Source organism: Gossypium hirsutum, chromosome D01 (genome assembly GCF_007990345.1).
Source record: "Gossypium hirsutum isolate 1008001.06 chromosome D01, Gossypium_hirsutum_v2.1, whole genome shotgun sequence".
Taxonomy (NCBI): domain Eukaryota; kingdom Viridiplantae; phylum Streptophyta; class Magnoliopsida; order Malvales; family Malvaceae; genus Gossypium; species Gossypium hirsutum.
Window position 1 is genome coordinate 27,013,284 of NC_053437.1, and position 14,188 is coordinate 27,027,471.

General features: G+C 33.2%; 2 protein-coding genes across 4 annotated transcripts; one reads left to right on the forward strand and one right to left on the reverse strand.

Annotated features, from left to right (window-relative positions):
* Window positions 1-2,697: 2,697 nt before the first annotated feature.
* On the forward strand, window positions 2,698-5,713 carry LOC107922309 (copper transport protein ATX1). Its single transcript, XM_016852288.2, has 4 exons — window positions 2,698-2,887; window positions 4,110-4,120; window positions 4,762-4,837; window positions 5,455-5,713. Exons 1-4 carry the CDS (start codon window positions 2,698-2,700, stop codon window positions 5,577-5,579), a joined length of 402 nt encoding a protein of 133 aa, XP_016707777.2. The 3' UTR covers window positions 5,580-5,713.
* A 285-nt stretch (window positions 5,714-5,998) lies between these two features.
* On the reverse strand, window positions 5,999-10,659 carry LOC107922308 (neutral/alkaline invertase 3, chloroplastic). Of its 3 annotated transcripts, XM_016852287.2 has the most exons (8): window positions 10,533-10,627; window positions 9,173-9,975; window positions 8,255-8,420; window positions 7,969-8,180; window positions 7,152-7,645; window positions 7,015-7,063; window positions 6,280-6,607; window positions 5,999-6,158 (listed from the first exon to the last, which is right to left on the reverse strand). In XM_016852287.2, the coding sequence occupies exons 2-7, from the start codon at window positions 9,875-9,877 to the stop codon at window positions 6,281-6,283; spliced, it is 1,953 nt and encodes a 650-aa protein (XP_016707776.2). In that variant the 5' UTR covers window positions 9,878-9,975; window positions 10,533-10,627; the 3' UTR covers window positions 5,999-6,158; window position 6,280. The 3 variants fall into 3 exon arrangements, with proteins under 3 accessions (XP_016707776.2, XP_016707773.2, XP_016707774.2); XM_016852284.2 differs by having other exon boundaries at window positions 5,999-6,607; window positions 10,533-10,659; XM_016852285.2 differs by having other exon boundaries at window positions 5,999-6,607; window positions 9,173-9,968; window positions 10,533-10,645.
* Window positions 10,660-14,188: the final 3,529 nt, after the last annotated feature.

Below are 14,188 nucleotides of genomic sequence, written 5' to 3' on the forward strand. Positions count from 1 at the left end.
CAGATTGGATATCCGTCAACCATTATTGCGCTGGAAAAAGATAAGGAAACAAGGCAAAGGTTGTTTGGATGCAAGTTTCAATAATGAACGTATCCCTACAATCTGTTATTTATGTGGCTTGATTTGTTATAGCGAATCAAATTGTAGAAAACTCATTGATATTGGTGAGGGGGAAGTGGTGCGTGCTTGGCTGGAAACTATCCGTGCGGAGGTTCGACAGGCGTAGAAACAACGTGCATTGCCATGGCGGAGGGAGGGTCAACTGTTTTCAAGGGCTAATCGAATCGCTACTTCTTAGGGTTCTTCGAGTTTTAATAAGCAGGAAAGGCGGACCTCTTGAATAGATAAGAGATATGCGTTCTATCCTAAGCAATTTTAGTTCAAAAGTTGGTATAGGGGTTGCTAATAAGGAGAATATTGTTGGTGATGATCTTGGGGATAATTCTGTAGGACCCGTTGATGAACTAGATGTCAATATAAAACATACTGAAGCTTCTGTTATAGAGACTGATGATCTGAAGAAAAGGCCATGGTCTACTGTGGATGATATTGTCGATGGGAAGCCTTTTGGTGGAGATGCTGTCTCTTCGATCAACACTTCTGTTTCCACTTCTTTTTTATCGGCTGGACTTGCAGACAACAATGATTTGCCTTAGTTGGAACTGCCAGGGACTGGGTAATCCCCGAGCAGTATGAGCTATTCAAGAGCTTACTTGTACTGAGGCAAGTGAAATAGAATTCTTAATTATTTTCATATTCTATTCTTGAGCTCTGGGTCTAATGATTTTTCGAAGTTTTCACATGTTCAATCTCGAGTTCTGATGAGGATAACAGGGCATTTTTAGCACCATTTAAAAAGATGGAGATAAAGACTGGTTCAGTATGCATCCAAATAAGGCTCCAGGCCCTGATGGTTTTAACCCGGCTTTCTTCCAAAAGTGTTGCCATTTGGTGGAGGTGGACGTAGTCCAGCATTGTCAACAATGGTTAAATTGTGGTGAGTTCCCTAATAATTTGAATGATACTATTTTGGTATTAATTCCCAAAACTAGCAATCCGATGGCTATGAAGTATTTGAGACCATAGCTCTTTACAACGTCATTTATAAGGTTGTCGTCAAGGTTCTTGCTAACAGATTGAAGGTGTTTCTGCCAAAAATCATCTCGCCTGTTCAGTCGGCATTCATTCCGAATCGCCTTATAATGGACAATGTTCTAGTTGCATTGGAGATAGTTCACTACATGAAAGGAAAACAGTGAGGTAAAGTGGGGGAGGCAACACTTAAAGTTGATATTAGTAAAGCATATGAAGGGGTGGATTGACATTTTCTTCATTTTATGCTTTCGAAACTGGGTTTTGCCAGTCATTGGATTGATTTGATTCTGTTAGGTGTGAGGACGGTCCAATACAATGTCTCGTTTAATGGTAGTTTGCTTGGTCCTTTTTGGCCCCAGTGTGGTTTAAGGGAAGACAATCCTCTTTTGCCTTGTTTGTTTATTATTTGTGCTGATGATCTTTCAAGTCTTCTTCGACAGGCGGAAGAGCATGGAGATTTCCATGTTATTGCTGTTTGTAAGGGTACTTCGCGAGTTTCTCATCTCTCTTTTGCTGACAATAGCTTTTTTGTTTTCAAGGCTACTGAGGAAGAAAGTTGTAAGATAGCCTAATATGAATAGTGTGACCACGGGTATTATTCAGTCTATTCTAGGTGTTGAGTCGCCTATTGACCATGAGTGCTATCGTGGCTTGCCTTCGCTTGTTGGTAAAAATAAAAAAGTGCTTTTGGTTTGTCAAAGAGAGACTTCAGCAGCGGCTTGACAGTTGGAAGAATAGATTTTTAAGCAAGGTGCTCATTATTAAAACTGTTGCACAAACATTGCCTACATATACTGTAAGTGGTTTTCTTCTTCCCAAGTATGTGTCACGAGTTGGAAATTATGATGAATTCTCATTGGTGGGGATCTAAGGGTAATGTTCGAAAAATCCATTGGGCGAGCTGGAATAAACTGTGTGCTTCTAAGAAGTTGGGAGGGATGGGTTTCTGCATCCTTCATTGTTTTAATCTTGCCATGGTTTGTAAGCAATGGTAGAGAATTATTTCTAATCCGGATTGGTTGCGAAGTAAATTGTTATGAGCTTGTTACAAATCCTAGGTTTTGTTTGTTGAGGCAAGCAAATTTGTTTTAAAGGGAGTGCGATGGCGAGTTGGTGATGATATAACCATTTGAATGTTTTATGACCCTTGGCTAAATGATGATTTGAATTGAAAGGACGACAATTAAAATAAATCATTAAGATAAAAAAGAATAAGGAGTCCAAATTAAATATTAGAAATAATTAAACAAGAACATAGTAGAATAACATAGAAATGAAACAAGATAGAAAGAGATAAAAGTGACCTGTAGAAATCCTAAGGAGTCTTAGATATTAGATGAATCCATAACCTCCTTCAAACAGTTCCGGTGAATAAAATTTAATAAATTTCACTTCATACGTCGTTGTTTGCTGCAATAGGTTGTTGTTGCTCCTCTACTATAGGCAGATGCGAGTAGTTAGGAAGCACCTGAGGACGGTTAGCTTAAATGTAATGTGGACACAACAACGTTTTCCACCAAGAACCAGACCAGTTTTGCTGGTGTTATTAGAGATGCTACAAGTAGGTTTATTCAGGCTTTGTCGAGGCATTTTCAAGGAGTCATGGACGCTCATGTGGCTGAAGCTATTATCATGCGCAAGGCTCTTTCATGGATCAAGGATTCAAACTGTGACCAAATCGTTATTGAACTCGATTGCATGGAAGTGTTCAATGCTTTGGGTCAAGCAAGTTCACGAGTGTCAGAGTTTGGTTTAGTTTTGAACGATTGCACTAAATTAAAAGATCGGTGTGGTAATATATCCTTTCAATGAATTTGACGAAATGCCAATAAAACCGCTTATTCTTTAGTGAGGGTAGCTTTATTATATGCAAGTCGTATTGTTTGGGATCTTATCCCCTCTTGTTTGAATTCTATTCTCTTTTTTGAGTTTCTTATTGCTAATGCTAGGATTAGGATGGACATTAGGAACGGGAGTAAGCCTATTGGCTTGGGATTAAGTTGGTCATCTTACTTAGTTTTTGTTTAAGTTTTGATTTTATTAAAGCTTTTTTATTTTGAAAAAAAAATATTTCTAAAAGATTTATGTTTAAATATTTACTTGCATTTAAAAAGATGAAAAATTCTAAAGATAAATAGCAAAAAATAGATTAATGCGGAGCAGAGTGAGACGGAGATGGATGATCCAATATATTTAGAGGTGATACTGGTTCTCAAAACTATACATCCATAGTAGAAGGGATGGGTGGTGAAGCTGAGTGTGTCTGTGGAGCAATTCATTTACTTAAATTTATACTTGAATAAATTGTTTTACTGAATTGGTGCTACGAGTCAAACTCGACACCAATTCGACTAGAAAATTATTTAAAAGCTCTCTTCAAATAAAGAATTTAATATTAATATAACAATGTTTTTGTCTTTTACTATTTTATTACGAAATGTTTCACTAAAACAACTAAAAATACAATATTTAAGGATTCAACCTAAACTTAGAAATTATTTAATTATAAACGCTTACCTCAATTTTTTAAAAATATAATTTTAATATTTTATTCTCCCTCCATTCACATGTCAAAAAATCTAATAGTAATTAAAAAATTTCATATATTAATACATTAAATAACCAAATATGGTTTTCTATTTCTAACTTAAATAAAGGGTTGTTTGATAAATTTAAAAATTAATGATTAAAAAAATAAGTGTTAAAAATAGAATATTAAAAATTTACATGTTAAATTTTATTTGATATATTATTTAAAATTAATTACGAGAGATAATTAATTGTTTGATACATATAGATTTTATTACGAGAGATAATTAAATTTGTTCTAATTTTAGATTATGTAAAAAATTAAATTATTATTTTCCACACTTTTTCCTTGGGATGTTGCGTTGAAGCTGGTCCAGGCACCCTCACACCGCGCAAATCATTCCTTCTATAAATTCAACCTTCGCCGATTAACGCTCAATCTTCTCCTTTTTCCTTAATTTTCATTTTAATTTCCAAACCCAAAGCAATGTCTCAGGTAAATTTCCCTTCTTCTTCTTTGCTTTTTCGTTTCCCAACTCCATTTCTTCATTATCATATTTCTTTGATTGGCTGAATCGTCAAAGATTTCTGCTTAATTATTTACATACATTTCATGAAATTTATTGGTTTTTTTGTTCTCGTCTGGGTATTTTTTGGTAGAATGCATTACATAAACAATTGACATATATAGATTTCCTTTTCGTGTTTTTTTGCACTTTTAGCCTAATAAAGGGGGGAAATGCGAGCTTTTGGGCTTAAATACATCTGAATTTTTCCATATATGTAGTTGAAAATTTCAGGGTATTTGATAATTTAGCATAATAATCATGTAGGACAGCAAATATATATACGGTTTTAGTATGTTGGTCCATGTTCAGAAATCTCTAATTAATGGTGATAATCTTAGATTATATGTACCCTTCCTACTTTTTTAATTGAGTATATATGGATGCATAAAGTTATGCCATTGATACTGAGTTGGGTTTTTTGATGCTTTAAGGAAAGGATTGAAATTGACCAAATTTCTATTTTGTTGTTGTCTTTCATGATTGTTTAATGTAGTTTTCTAGGTTGGTTTCTTCTTTTTTTTCCATGATAAAGTTTTAGACCTTTTTATTCATTTTGATTTGCTTGCAGACTGTTGTTCTCAAGGTTGGCATGTCATGCGAGGGATGTGTCGGAGCTGTGAAGAGAGTTTTAGGAAAAATGGAAGGTCGGTATTGTATATCGAGCTATGTCTTCGATACAAGCATATTTTGTTTCTTTTAAAAGGTTTTTTTTTTTAAATATTGGGCGGTCCTTGGAGGGTTATTCTATACTCGTATCTGAATATGTGTCAGACATGCATACTTTAGAAAAATAAAATAGCGGAGGGTTGGTGTATGAAAATAAAGTTTGCATTCATCATCTTCGTTTTTTCCTTTAGAATGATAATTCTAGATATTTCCCCTTGCTTCGCTAGTAAATCGGCGAAGGATTTGCTTCTTTTTTACATTTAAGTGGGGATTTTGTCATGATCGGGTTTTAGGATTCCTCTCTTGCGTCTCTCTACTTACCGAGATTTGGATGTTGCCCCTGCGTAAGCTTATGGGCATCCATTGATCCCGTCCTTGAGTGAGAAGTCCGTAGTTTGAATCAAACGAAGCACATTTGCAGGTAACAAATCCTTAATACCTTCGATTTAAGCGTGATGCGAGGGAAACATTCAAAAACCCGGTTATTTCAGATTGTCTGAGAATCTCTGTCTTTGCATTTCACCATGAGACATGTCATCATCCAAGTTCGGTTACTGTTGTTATATATTTTGTCATAAAAGGAGTGTTATTTCAGGTGTGGAATCATATGAAGTAGATTTAAAAGAGCAGAAAGTGACTGTGAAGGGACAAGTCCAGCCTGATGCGGTACTTCAGACCGTGTCGAAGACAGGAAAAAAGACTACCTTCTGGGATGCTTAATGTTCACTACAATTATGAGATATGGAAAAATGGTATGCTCTCCTTTTAACATGTACTATTTGGTGCTCTCTCATTTTTCTTTATTTTGACGTGTTTGTATTGTGCTGTAATGGAAAAAGATGACATTCTGGTGATATTTCCCTATTCATTTGCTGATTTAGTGGTAAATTTTGGAGCTTGAGATGAACTCGAGATTTAAAGCTCAATGATGGAGTTTCTTTTCCAGAGCTCAAAATAAATATTTAACAATTGAGTTATCAAAACATGAATATGAAATGTAATGCTTAATTAATTACAATATATATGATTTTAAAAATTTACAATATCTTCCCCAGTTATACTATATCCAACGGTCTGATTTTTTAATCACTGTTGACAGCATACAGCACCTCAATGTTCCAACATCCAAAACATCAAAGTTTTAAAGAAATTCACTATATATGTATGCAACGGTTTTACAAATGAACAGTTCCTATCATTCGTAGGAGTATTACAATACAATCAAGTACTACCTATTAACCTAAGTCAGAGGAACAATCTTTACATAAGTATTACGATATGCAAATCCAGTAGTTGTACCTATTTGAATAAATAAAAGGTAAATGATATTCATTTCAAACTTTAATAGCCAATTCCAAATTATGGCCATTAGAGATGATAAAATGTAACCATAAATCAGTTATGCACACGATTTAGTTACCTTACACGATGTATGTCTGTTTCGATCTCTTGGGACCACGTTTTCTTCTCGGGTTGGCACTGATCATGCAGGAGAAGGCATTGACAAGCTCAGTATCCTCTTCGGTTGTCAAAATTTTCGCTGCATTTGGATCTGCAAGTAGAAGTTTTGCCACGAGAAATCCTGCAATAGACCAGGTTTGGAACAGTCGCGATTGTTTTCCAATGAACCTTGCCTTTTTAGTATCATAGTACTCGGGCCATTTGTCCTTGGATATGCGTTTCTCAGCAACTGAAACAGCTTTTGCAGCAAGTTCCGGTCTATTCATCTTCATGCATGCGACAGTGAGCTGTATGACGGGATTCAAGTATCAGAGTTTCATACTTCATTTGCCAAGCTTACACTCAAAAGCAATCTCTTTCGATACGCAAAACATGAATATTTGTTATATACGTGTGAAACATTGATAAGCTAAAAGTTGGCCAGACCGGTATCTATAAGCTTCAAGCCACAATGGACCAAAATGTCCTTAGCATCTACATTTTTCCTCAATATAAATATAAATACAGACATACACATAATTTGGATAGTCATCTACAATTACTTAGGAAAGGCAATCGGATTAATAGGACCTTGAAATCAACAGAGGAATATAGAGCAAAACCCTCGAAATTTATAGACTTCGAATGCAAACTTGAACATTGGCTTAACAATGAAATTTGGAGAAACTAAATGAAGAATGCCACAGTTACTAACCTGCCAGAGTAGAGTCGGCCAGGAACCAGCATTGTGGTAAGACCAAGGCCTGCATTAGATATATATATACATTGAGAATAAAATACAGATATCGACCAAAAATAAGAACACTATTACATTTAACGGAGATAGATTACGTGTTCTTCGGATCACAGCCAGTGATGATCTGCCACTCCTGACCTTCAAGAGCCGGGTAACATATCTTAAATGGCATTTCTGCCACCAAATCTGCCCACTTAGCTTCAATGAGATCCAATATAGCATGAGACTGATCAATCGTTGCAAGACCACTCACAACGGCCCACAAATTTCCTAGAGAAAAGAATCGAAAATCCATATGTGCTGGTTGTAAATTCCCAATCAGGTAGCCTCCTTTATTAGGCATCCATTCCACCAACCAAGGAGAGATTTGATCGGGATAAATGTTGAACTTATTAACTGCATCATATGAATACTCTTCAGTCTTGTAACGGTAAATTTCATTAAGTTTTCTCATATCAATCCAATAATATTCCCGAATATGAAACGACAGAGCAACCAGACGGTTATTCAATGCTCGAATAAGATCAGCTGATCCATCCCCCGGAGTAAGCATTTCACGTGCACATAACAATGCTGAATAGAAAAGTGCCTACAAGAATGCAAAAATTATCTCAATATCAGATTTGATTTTCACTCAATATAAATTCCTCATGTATGCAAAGCATATAAACCTTATTATTTTAGAAAATGTTGCCATGCAAATAAAACTAAACATTGTATCAGTAAACTCAACCAACTTGCAGCATAAATCAAACAGAAGCAAATTTTGAACGACTTTTTCTCAAAATAACAGAAATGTAATTTTCTAATTAACTATAGTTTTTCTATTTTATCTTATGGGAAATTTTTATAAAGCAAAAATCAAGTGTCAAAAGGAATTCCAAAATTGTTCTTGGGATTATTTTTATTTACCTGAATTTCCAGAGGGTGTCCATGAATTCCCATGCGGCGATCTATCATACAAGAACCATCAGTAACCAATAATGTAGGAAACATATCGAAACCATCAGCAAGACATAGCCGCAGGATCATCTTGATTCCAGTTTGGACGTCAACTCTCTCCTGAACTGAAAGGTCATCTGAACATTTACCATATGCCCGTAATAATATAATCCACCATAATCCTGCAATTGGAAGAGGTTGTTATGAAGTATTTCAATAAATAAAATAGAAAACCCTTTCTAGATTCTTTTTTTACCAGAATCAACAGGAGCAACACGGCCAATAGCTGCCTCTCCAAAGTCGGGATCCAATACCTCCTCCGTTGCTGAATCATCACCATCGAGAGGAACTGTGCGCACTTTAAAACTAGCAGGCATCAATCCCTGACCAGGGCTATGACAGTCCATTGTTTTCTCCCAACTCTACAGTACAAGAAAGTAAATAATATATTAAATAAGAAAAAAAAAGGGGGGGGGGAGCACGAAATTCTTATAAAAGTTGGCATACATTCAAAAGAACACAGATCCAGATGCAGGATGAACTGCATGTGCACATATGTGGAAAGAACAATTTGCAAAAGATCTCATTCACAACCACTAAAAAGGAATAGTTCATTTTGCTACATTATCAAATTTTGCCATATAATTCTATTTAAAGACCATATCTAAAACAAGATCATTAGAGCCGAGTCCTTTAAGTATATTGATGATGCTATCAGTTAAAAGATTACATGATCATAATGTTGGCATGTTTAAACCCAAGGTTATAATCTTATGCCCATTTTAGCTATTTGGATAGCCTCCATTGCTATCTAATACTAGCTAAATTTAGGTAGACAAGAGGCGAACTACCTTAACTGTAGAAGTAACAATTGAAATGTTTATGCAACCAGACATTTCTTTATCTATCAGAACACAAGAGTTCATCACTAAATCTATTTCACCAAGTAGTGCTGATTAGAAAAGTATATGCTTTCTACTATGCATGTAACCAGCAAGGTAATGAAGCATTAGGAATATGTAAACCACTTGTAGATATATACTAGCAATAACTAGGCAATTAGAAAGGAAAGTGAAATATCACTGAATTAATCATCACCAACTTTATTAGTGAAGTATACTTTAAGTTAACAAACAAAACATAAAATCACCATTGGTATTGGATATGATATTACCTGTAACTGAAGAGTATGAAGTATGAAGTTCCGGACAATGTCATACTCTCCTTTTAACAGGAAAGCAATGCCAGAAGGTATGAAATCACGAATAAAGACCTGATCGTAATTCAATACATTGGAACTTGTGGGATCATTGGCAGCAATTGTTCCAACAGGACTTCCACAATAGTAAACCATAGAAGCCCGGAGTAACTCCCATGCTTCATCCTCAACAGAATCTACACCACCCGTGAAAATGGTGTTTGTGCCTGTTCCCACTTTACCATTCGACATTGAGACTTCATTTTCCCTCTTCAATTGCTCAACAGTCTTGAACTCCAGAATGTCTTCCGAGTTCATCGAACCATTAAGATTCAATTTCTTTGCATTATCCACAAACCACGCCCCATTTCCTTCGCCTGTATCTACTCCACTTGCACTTTCAGCTTGCTGGCATTTGCATCTAAGAAGTGTCAATCTGTCAATTGCCGTATTCCCATGCAAACCACCACCTAGTCGCTTACACCTATAGCTTCCTATTTGACATCCCGACATACTAGAACACTTCAAGGACGGCAAACGCCTTGACCCTTTTTTCTTCACAGACTTAATGTGGCATTTAGAATAGAAAACTAAATCCGAATTGCTAGAACACATATCACTACTTAAAAACTGAGGGACAGCCCCCGATAAAACGTGCAGAACAGCCTCCGAAGTTCCCATTGACACGATGCTAATCAAATTAAAGGCACCTAATTAAAATTGAGCTCCTTCTAATCAAACAAATCCAAAAGCTTCACTTTACTTCAAGATACTGAAACCTTAAACCAAAAACAAAAGAATCAAAGGATACAATCAACATATTAATTCAAAAAGAGTTCACATAATACCAATAAGAAAAATAAATAGACTAACAGGAAAAAAATTGAAACTAATATAAACCATAGCAAAGTTGATTAATTGATCCAATAGAAATTAAAACCAAAAAAAGAAAATCAAACTTCTGTACAAAAGCGCAGGAGCAAAATTCAAATAAAATCATGAATAGTAAATATGCGAAAAAAAAGTACCATAAATTTAGATTCTTCAAATCATTTTTTAAAAAAAAATCCAAAAATGCTGGAATAACATATAAACTGACTGATCGGATAGAAATTAAAAGAAAAATCATATAATCAAATTACTTTGCATTCTATAAAAGCCCATGAGCAGGATTAAAGTAAATTATAAATATCCAGTGCAAAAAAAGTAAGAAAATTTTATATTCTTCGAAGCATTTTTAGTTAATCCAAATCAAATGCAAACCCCTTCATGGAAACAACAAAACCCCAATAGGATTATAAAGAATTACAGAGAAATAAGAAAGAAATTAGCTAACCTTAGTGGGTCTGTTACACTGTTTCATAAACGAGACGAAAGATATCCGAGACAGTTAGTTTTGAAATAAAACGAAAATAAGTAAACAATACAAATAAAATAAAAATGGGGAAATGTTTCTTTCTATTATTTTGTGTGGTACCAAAAGCAATCACATAATCATTTCATTTTTTTGGGTAAAAATGTCTCTCCAGTCACTCTCAATTTTAATATTGAGCAAATTGGTCCCTTCTAAAAAACTGAAGCAATTTAATTCTTGTCAATTTCGAAAGTGAGTCAATTTTGATTGATATAATAATAAATTCAACTCTCAAAACTTACATATTTTGTCAATTTGATTTTTATTTAACAAGTTTAACTCACAATATTTTTGTAAATGTTGAGCTAAATTCATCGACTATTTTTAGAATTAAGGTCAAATTAACAAAATATGTAAATGTCAACAGCTAAATTTATTATAATGCCAATTAAAATTATATATGATTAGTACAAAACATTAACATACTTTAAAAATTATTTCGATTTTTAAAGAGATTAACCGAAAGGGACTGCACAGGTCTTTTTACCTTTTCCTTTTCGAAGCAATCACGCAATCATTTCGACTGTGCAATGGATAGAAATTTGACATGGCCAAGCTTCCACGTCTCTTTTGCGTTTTCCTTCTTTCAACCAGTAAATATCAAAGAAAAACATGTTAAATTATTTATATTTTAAATTGGTTTAAATTAATATAAAAAAATTGGTGAATTAGTTAATTATAATGATAGGGCAAAGTTCGAACAACAAACACGATTAGTGCGACTCAGATTCAAGGCAATGAACATCATGGATCATCAGGCCATCTCATAGGGTTTATTATTAAATTGATTCTTAAGTATTAATATCATATCAGTTAAGTCTTTCAGTCGATTTTAGATATTACATGCCAAATGATAAATTTTGATATGATGTATTAAAAGAATATCCTTCTTAAATTTTAAGGATATTATCTTCTTTCTTTTAACACAATAAATTTAAGTTGTTGATATATAAATACATATGTGTGTATAAGTATATTTAAAAATGCCCCACATAATTTCAAACTAACATTTAATAATGGAGACATTAATCATTTAATTAAAATATTTTAAAACCAATTTAAACTTTAGGTGATAACTTGATAAATTAAATTTTGATAAAAATTAAGTAAAATTCCTTAGATAAAGTTTTGAGAGCTCATGCTCGTGACTAGTACCGTACACTCAATATATTTATGTATACGGTAAATTACGTTAGCAGTCCTTAAACTTTATTTAAAATTATATATCAATTGTTTTACTTTTAAAAGTTACGTAATAGTCATTAACATTATCGAATTAATACATTCTGATCACTTGTCCGTTAATTTTTTGTAAGAAATGATGTGGCACGTTAATTTAAATAATTAATAGCTAATTTGACCTCTGGAATATTGTTTTGATTCTTTTAAAAATATTTGAACAAAAATCTTAAAAATATATAAAATTTAATTTATAATAGAAAAATAGGAAAATTATAAACAATTTCCAAAAATAATAAAATCATTATCAAACAATCCACTTCACAGAAATAATAATTTCATCTTCACCTCAACGTCATTAAAAAAATTTATTATTTTGAATACCTTAATGTTAGAGTATATGAGAAAATGATTCCCCCACGTTGTTAAAGTGAGCCTTATACAACTCAAACCAAATGGGTTTTAGGTTTTCTTTTTTGGAGTTTGGTATATTTAACACAACTAATAGATATAATAATATTAATTTTGATATAACAAATTTAACTCTAAATTCTTTTAATCAAATTTGCATAAATTATAACCATCACATTCAAATATATTTTCAATTTTTACAAACTCAAAAATAAAATTTATAAATGACTTACACTTTCGACAAAAGTTTTTTAAGATCTCCAAATTTTTTTCATCTTTTTCAGTATTGTCTCGAGACAATTGGAGTCTTGTCTCGAGACATAGGCTATTTTGTCTTAAGACAAAAGCCCATTTATCTCGAGACATTACAAAATTGAAGCTAAATATTGCTTCAGGGGTGCCCTATCTGGAGACTTGTCTCGAGATAAAAGCTCATTTGCCTCAAGACAAGCTAACATCAAAAGCTAAGGTTTGCTTCAGGGGAGTCGTGTCTCAAGACGGTCGATTATTTGTCTCGAGACATATGCCAAATTGTCTAGAGATTGACCTATTGTGTATTGAGACCACAGGCTCAAGTAATTATATTTATGTTCTTCTTGTCTCGAGATAAGGGCATTATGTCTCAAGACGCACTGATGTAGGTTGCATTAAATGTGCGAAATAAATACTCTCAACGACTAGAAAAACTCTCTCAAACGTCAAAAACTCTCTCAAACATCTCCAAACATCCATAAATTAATGAAAAAAATATAAATATCATTCAAAGACACTCAAATGGAGACAAGAAACAAATTTACAAAGATCAAGACCTAAAACCCAATCAATTCTCGTTGTTGTCCTTATTTACAAAGACAACATCCCACTTTTTGTAAAATGATTTAAAACCAAGTGGGATATTCAATTTCTAGTATAAGAAGTGATCATGGAAAAGAATTTGAAATTTTGACTTTGACAATTTTTGTAATGAACATGATATTAACTACAACTTTTCAGCACCTAGAACTTTGTTGGAAAATTCCAATTTAGAAAACTGAGCCAGTTTGTGATATTTATAGCAATAAATTTTATCTGAAAAAGTACTTTTGCTTTGTGCGAGATTTATCCTAAACGTACCTAGCCTTCAATCGGATGGCCTTCTATACTATTATCGTACCAATAATTGCTTCGAGTATGGGCTTAAACAATCACGTGCCAAACACAAAATCAGAAATGGTTTTTTACTTTTAGTAGGAAAGTAATTATCTCTCAAAAAAAATCGGTAGAATTATAATTTCCAAAAAATAAAATTTATTCTTAGAAAACAAATTCTTACTATTTTCTGGCAGAAAAACAATATATCAAACTTATATAAAACTTATGTGTTAATAGCTCTACTAATGCCATCTATTTATATGGAGAGATAGGAGATTCTTGGTTGAATTAGTAAAACACAGATAATATTTATTTAATAGAAAAATATTCTACTATAAGTAGAATGGGGTGGGCGGCACACCCTAGTAAATAAAACTAGAGCTGTTGCCCTTCGCTCCTATGATGAAGGGATTTAGGCCTCTTCTATATTTGGTCAATTTATATGTGCTACCTAGACTTTTAACCCATCACTTTTAATTTGATCCAACCCAGTACATGTTTTCTATTCCCAGAATAAATATTAATTAATTTGATTTTTAGATAATTTAATTTTTCAATTAAATAATTTTCTCAATTCAATTCTAATTCTATTAAAGTCATGACAACTTTAACGTAATAGAATCTATGAGGAAATATATTTAATTTTCATATTCAACAGATTCACAATTACTAATTAATTTAAATCTATTTTTGAACTTCAAGTATTTAACTAAATAAAAAATAATTTAAAAATCTTAAATTAATTTTCAATTCATTTCTATACTCAATGAGAAACACAAATTTATTTGTGAACATGACTCATTTCTCTTACTTCATCATTTTCATCCATCTATGTTCATTTGGTTCCACAAGCAATT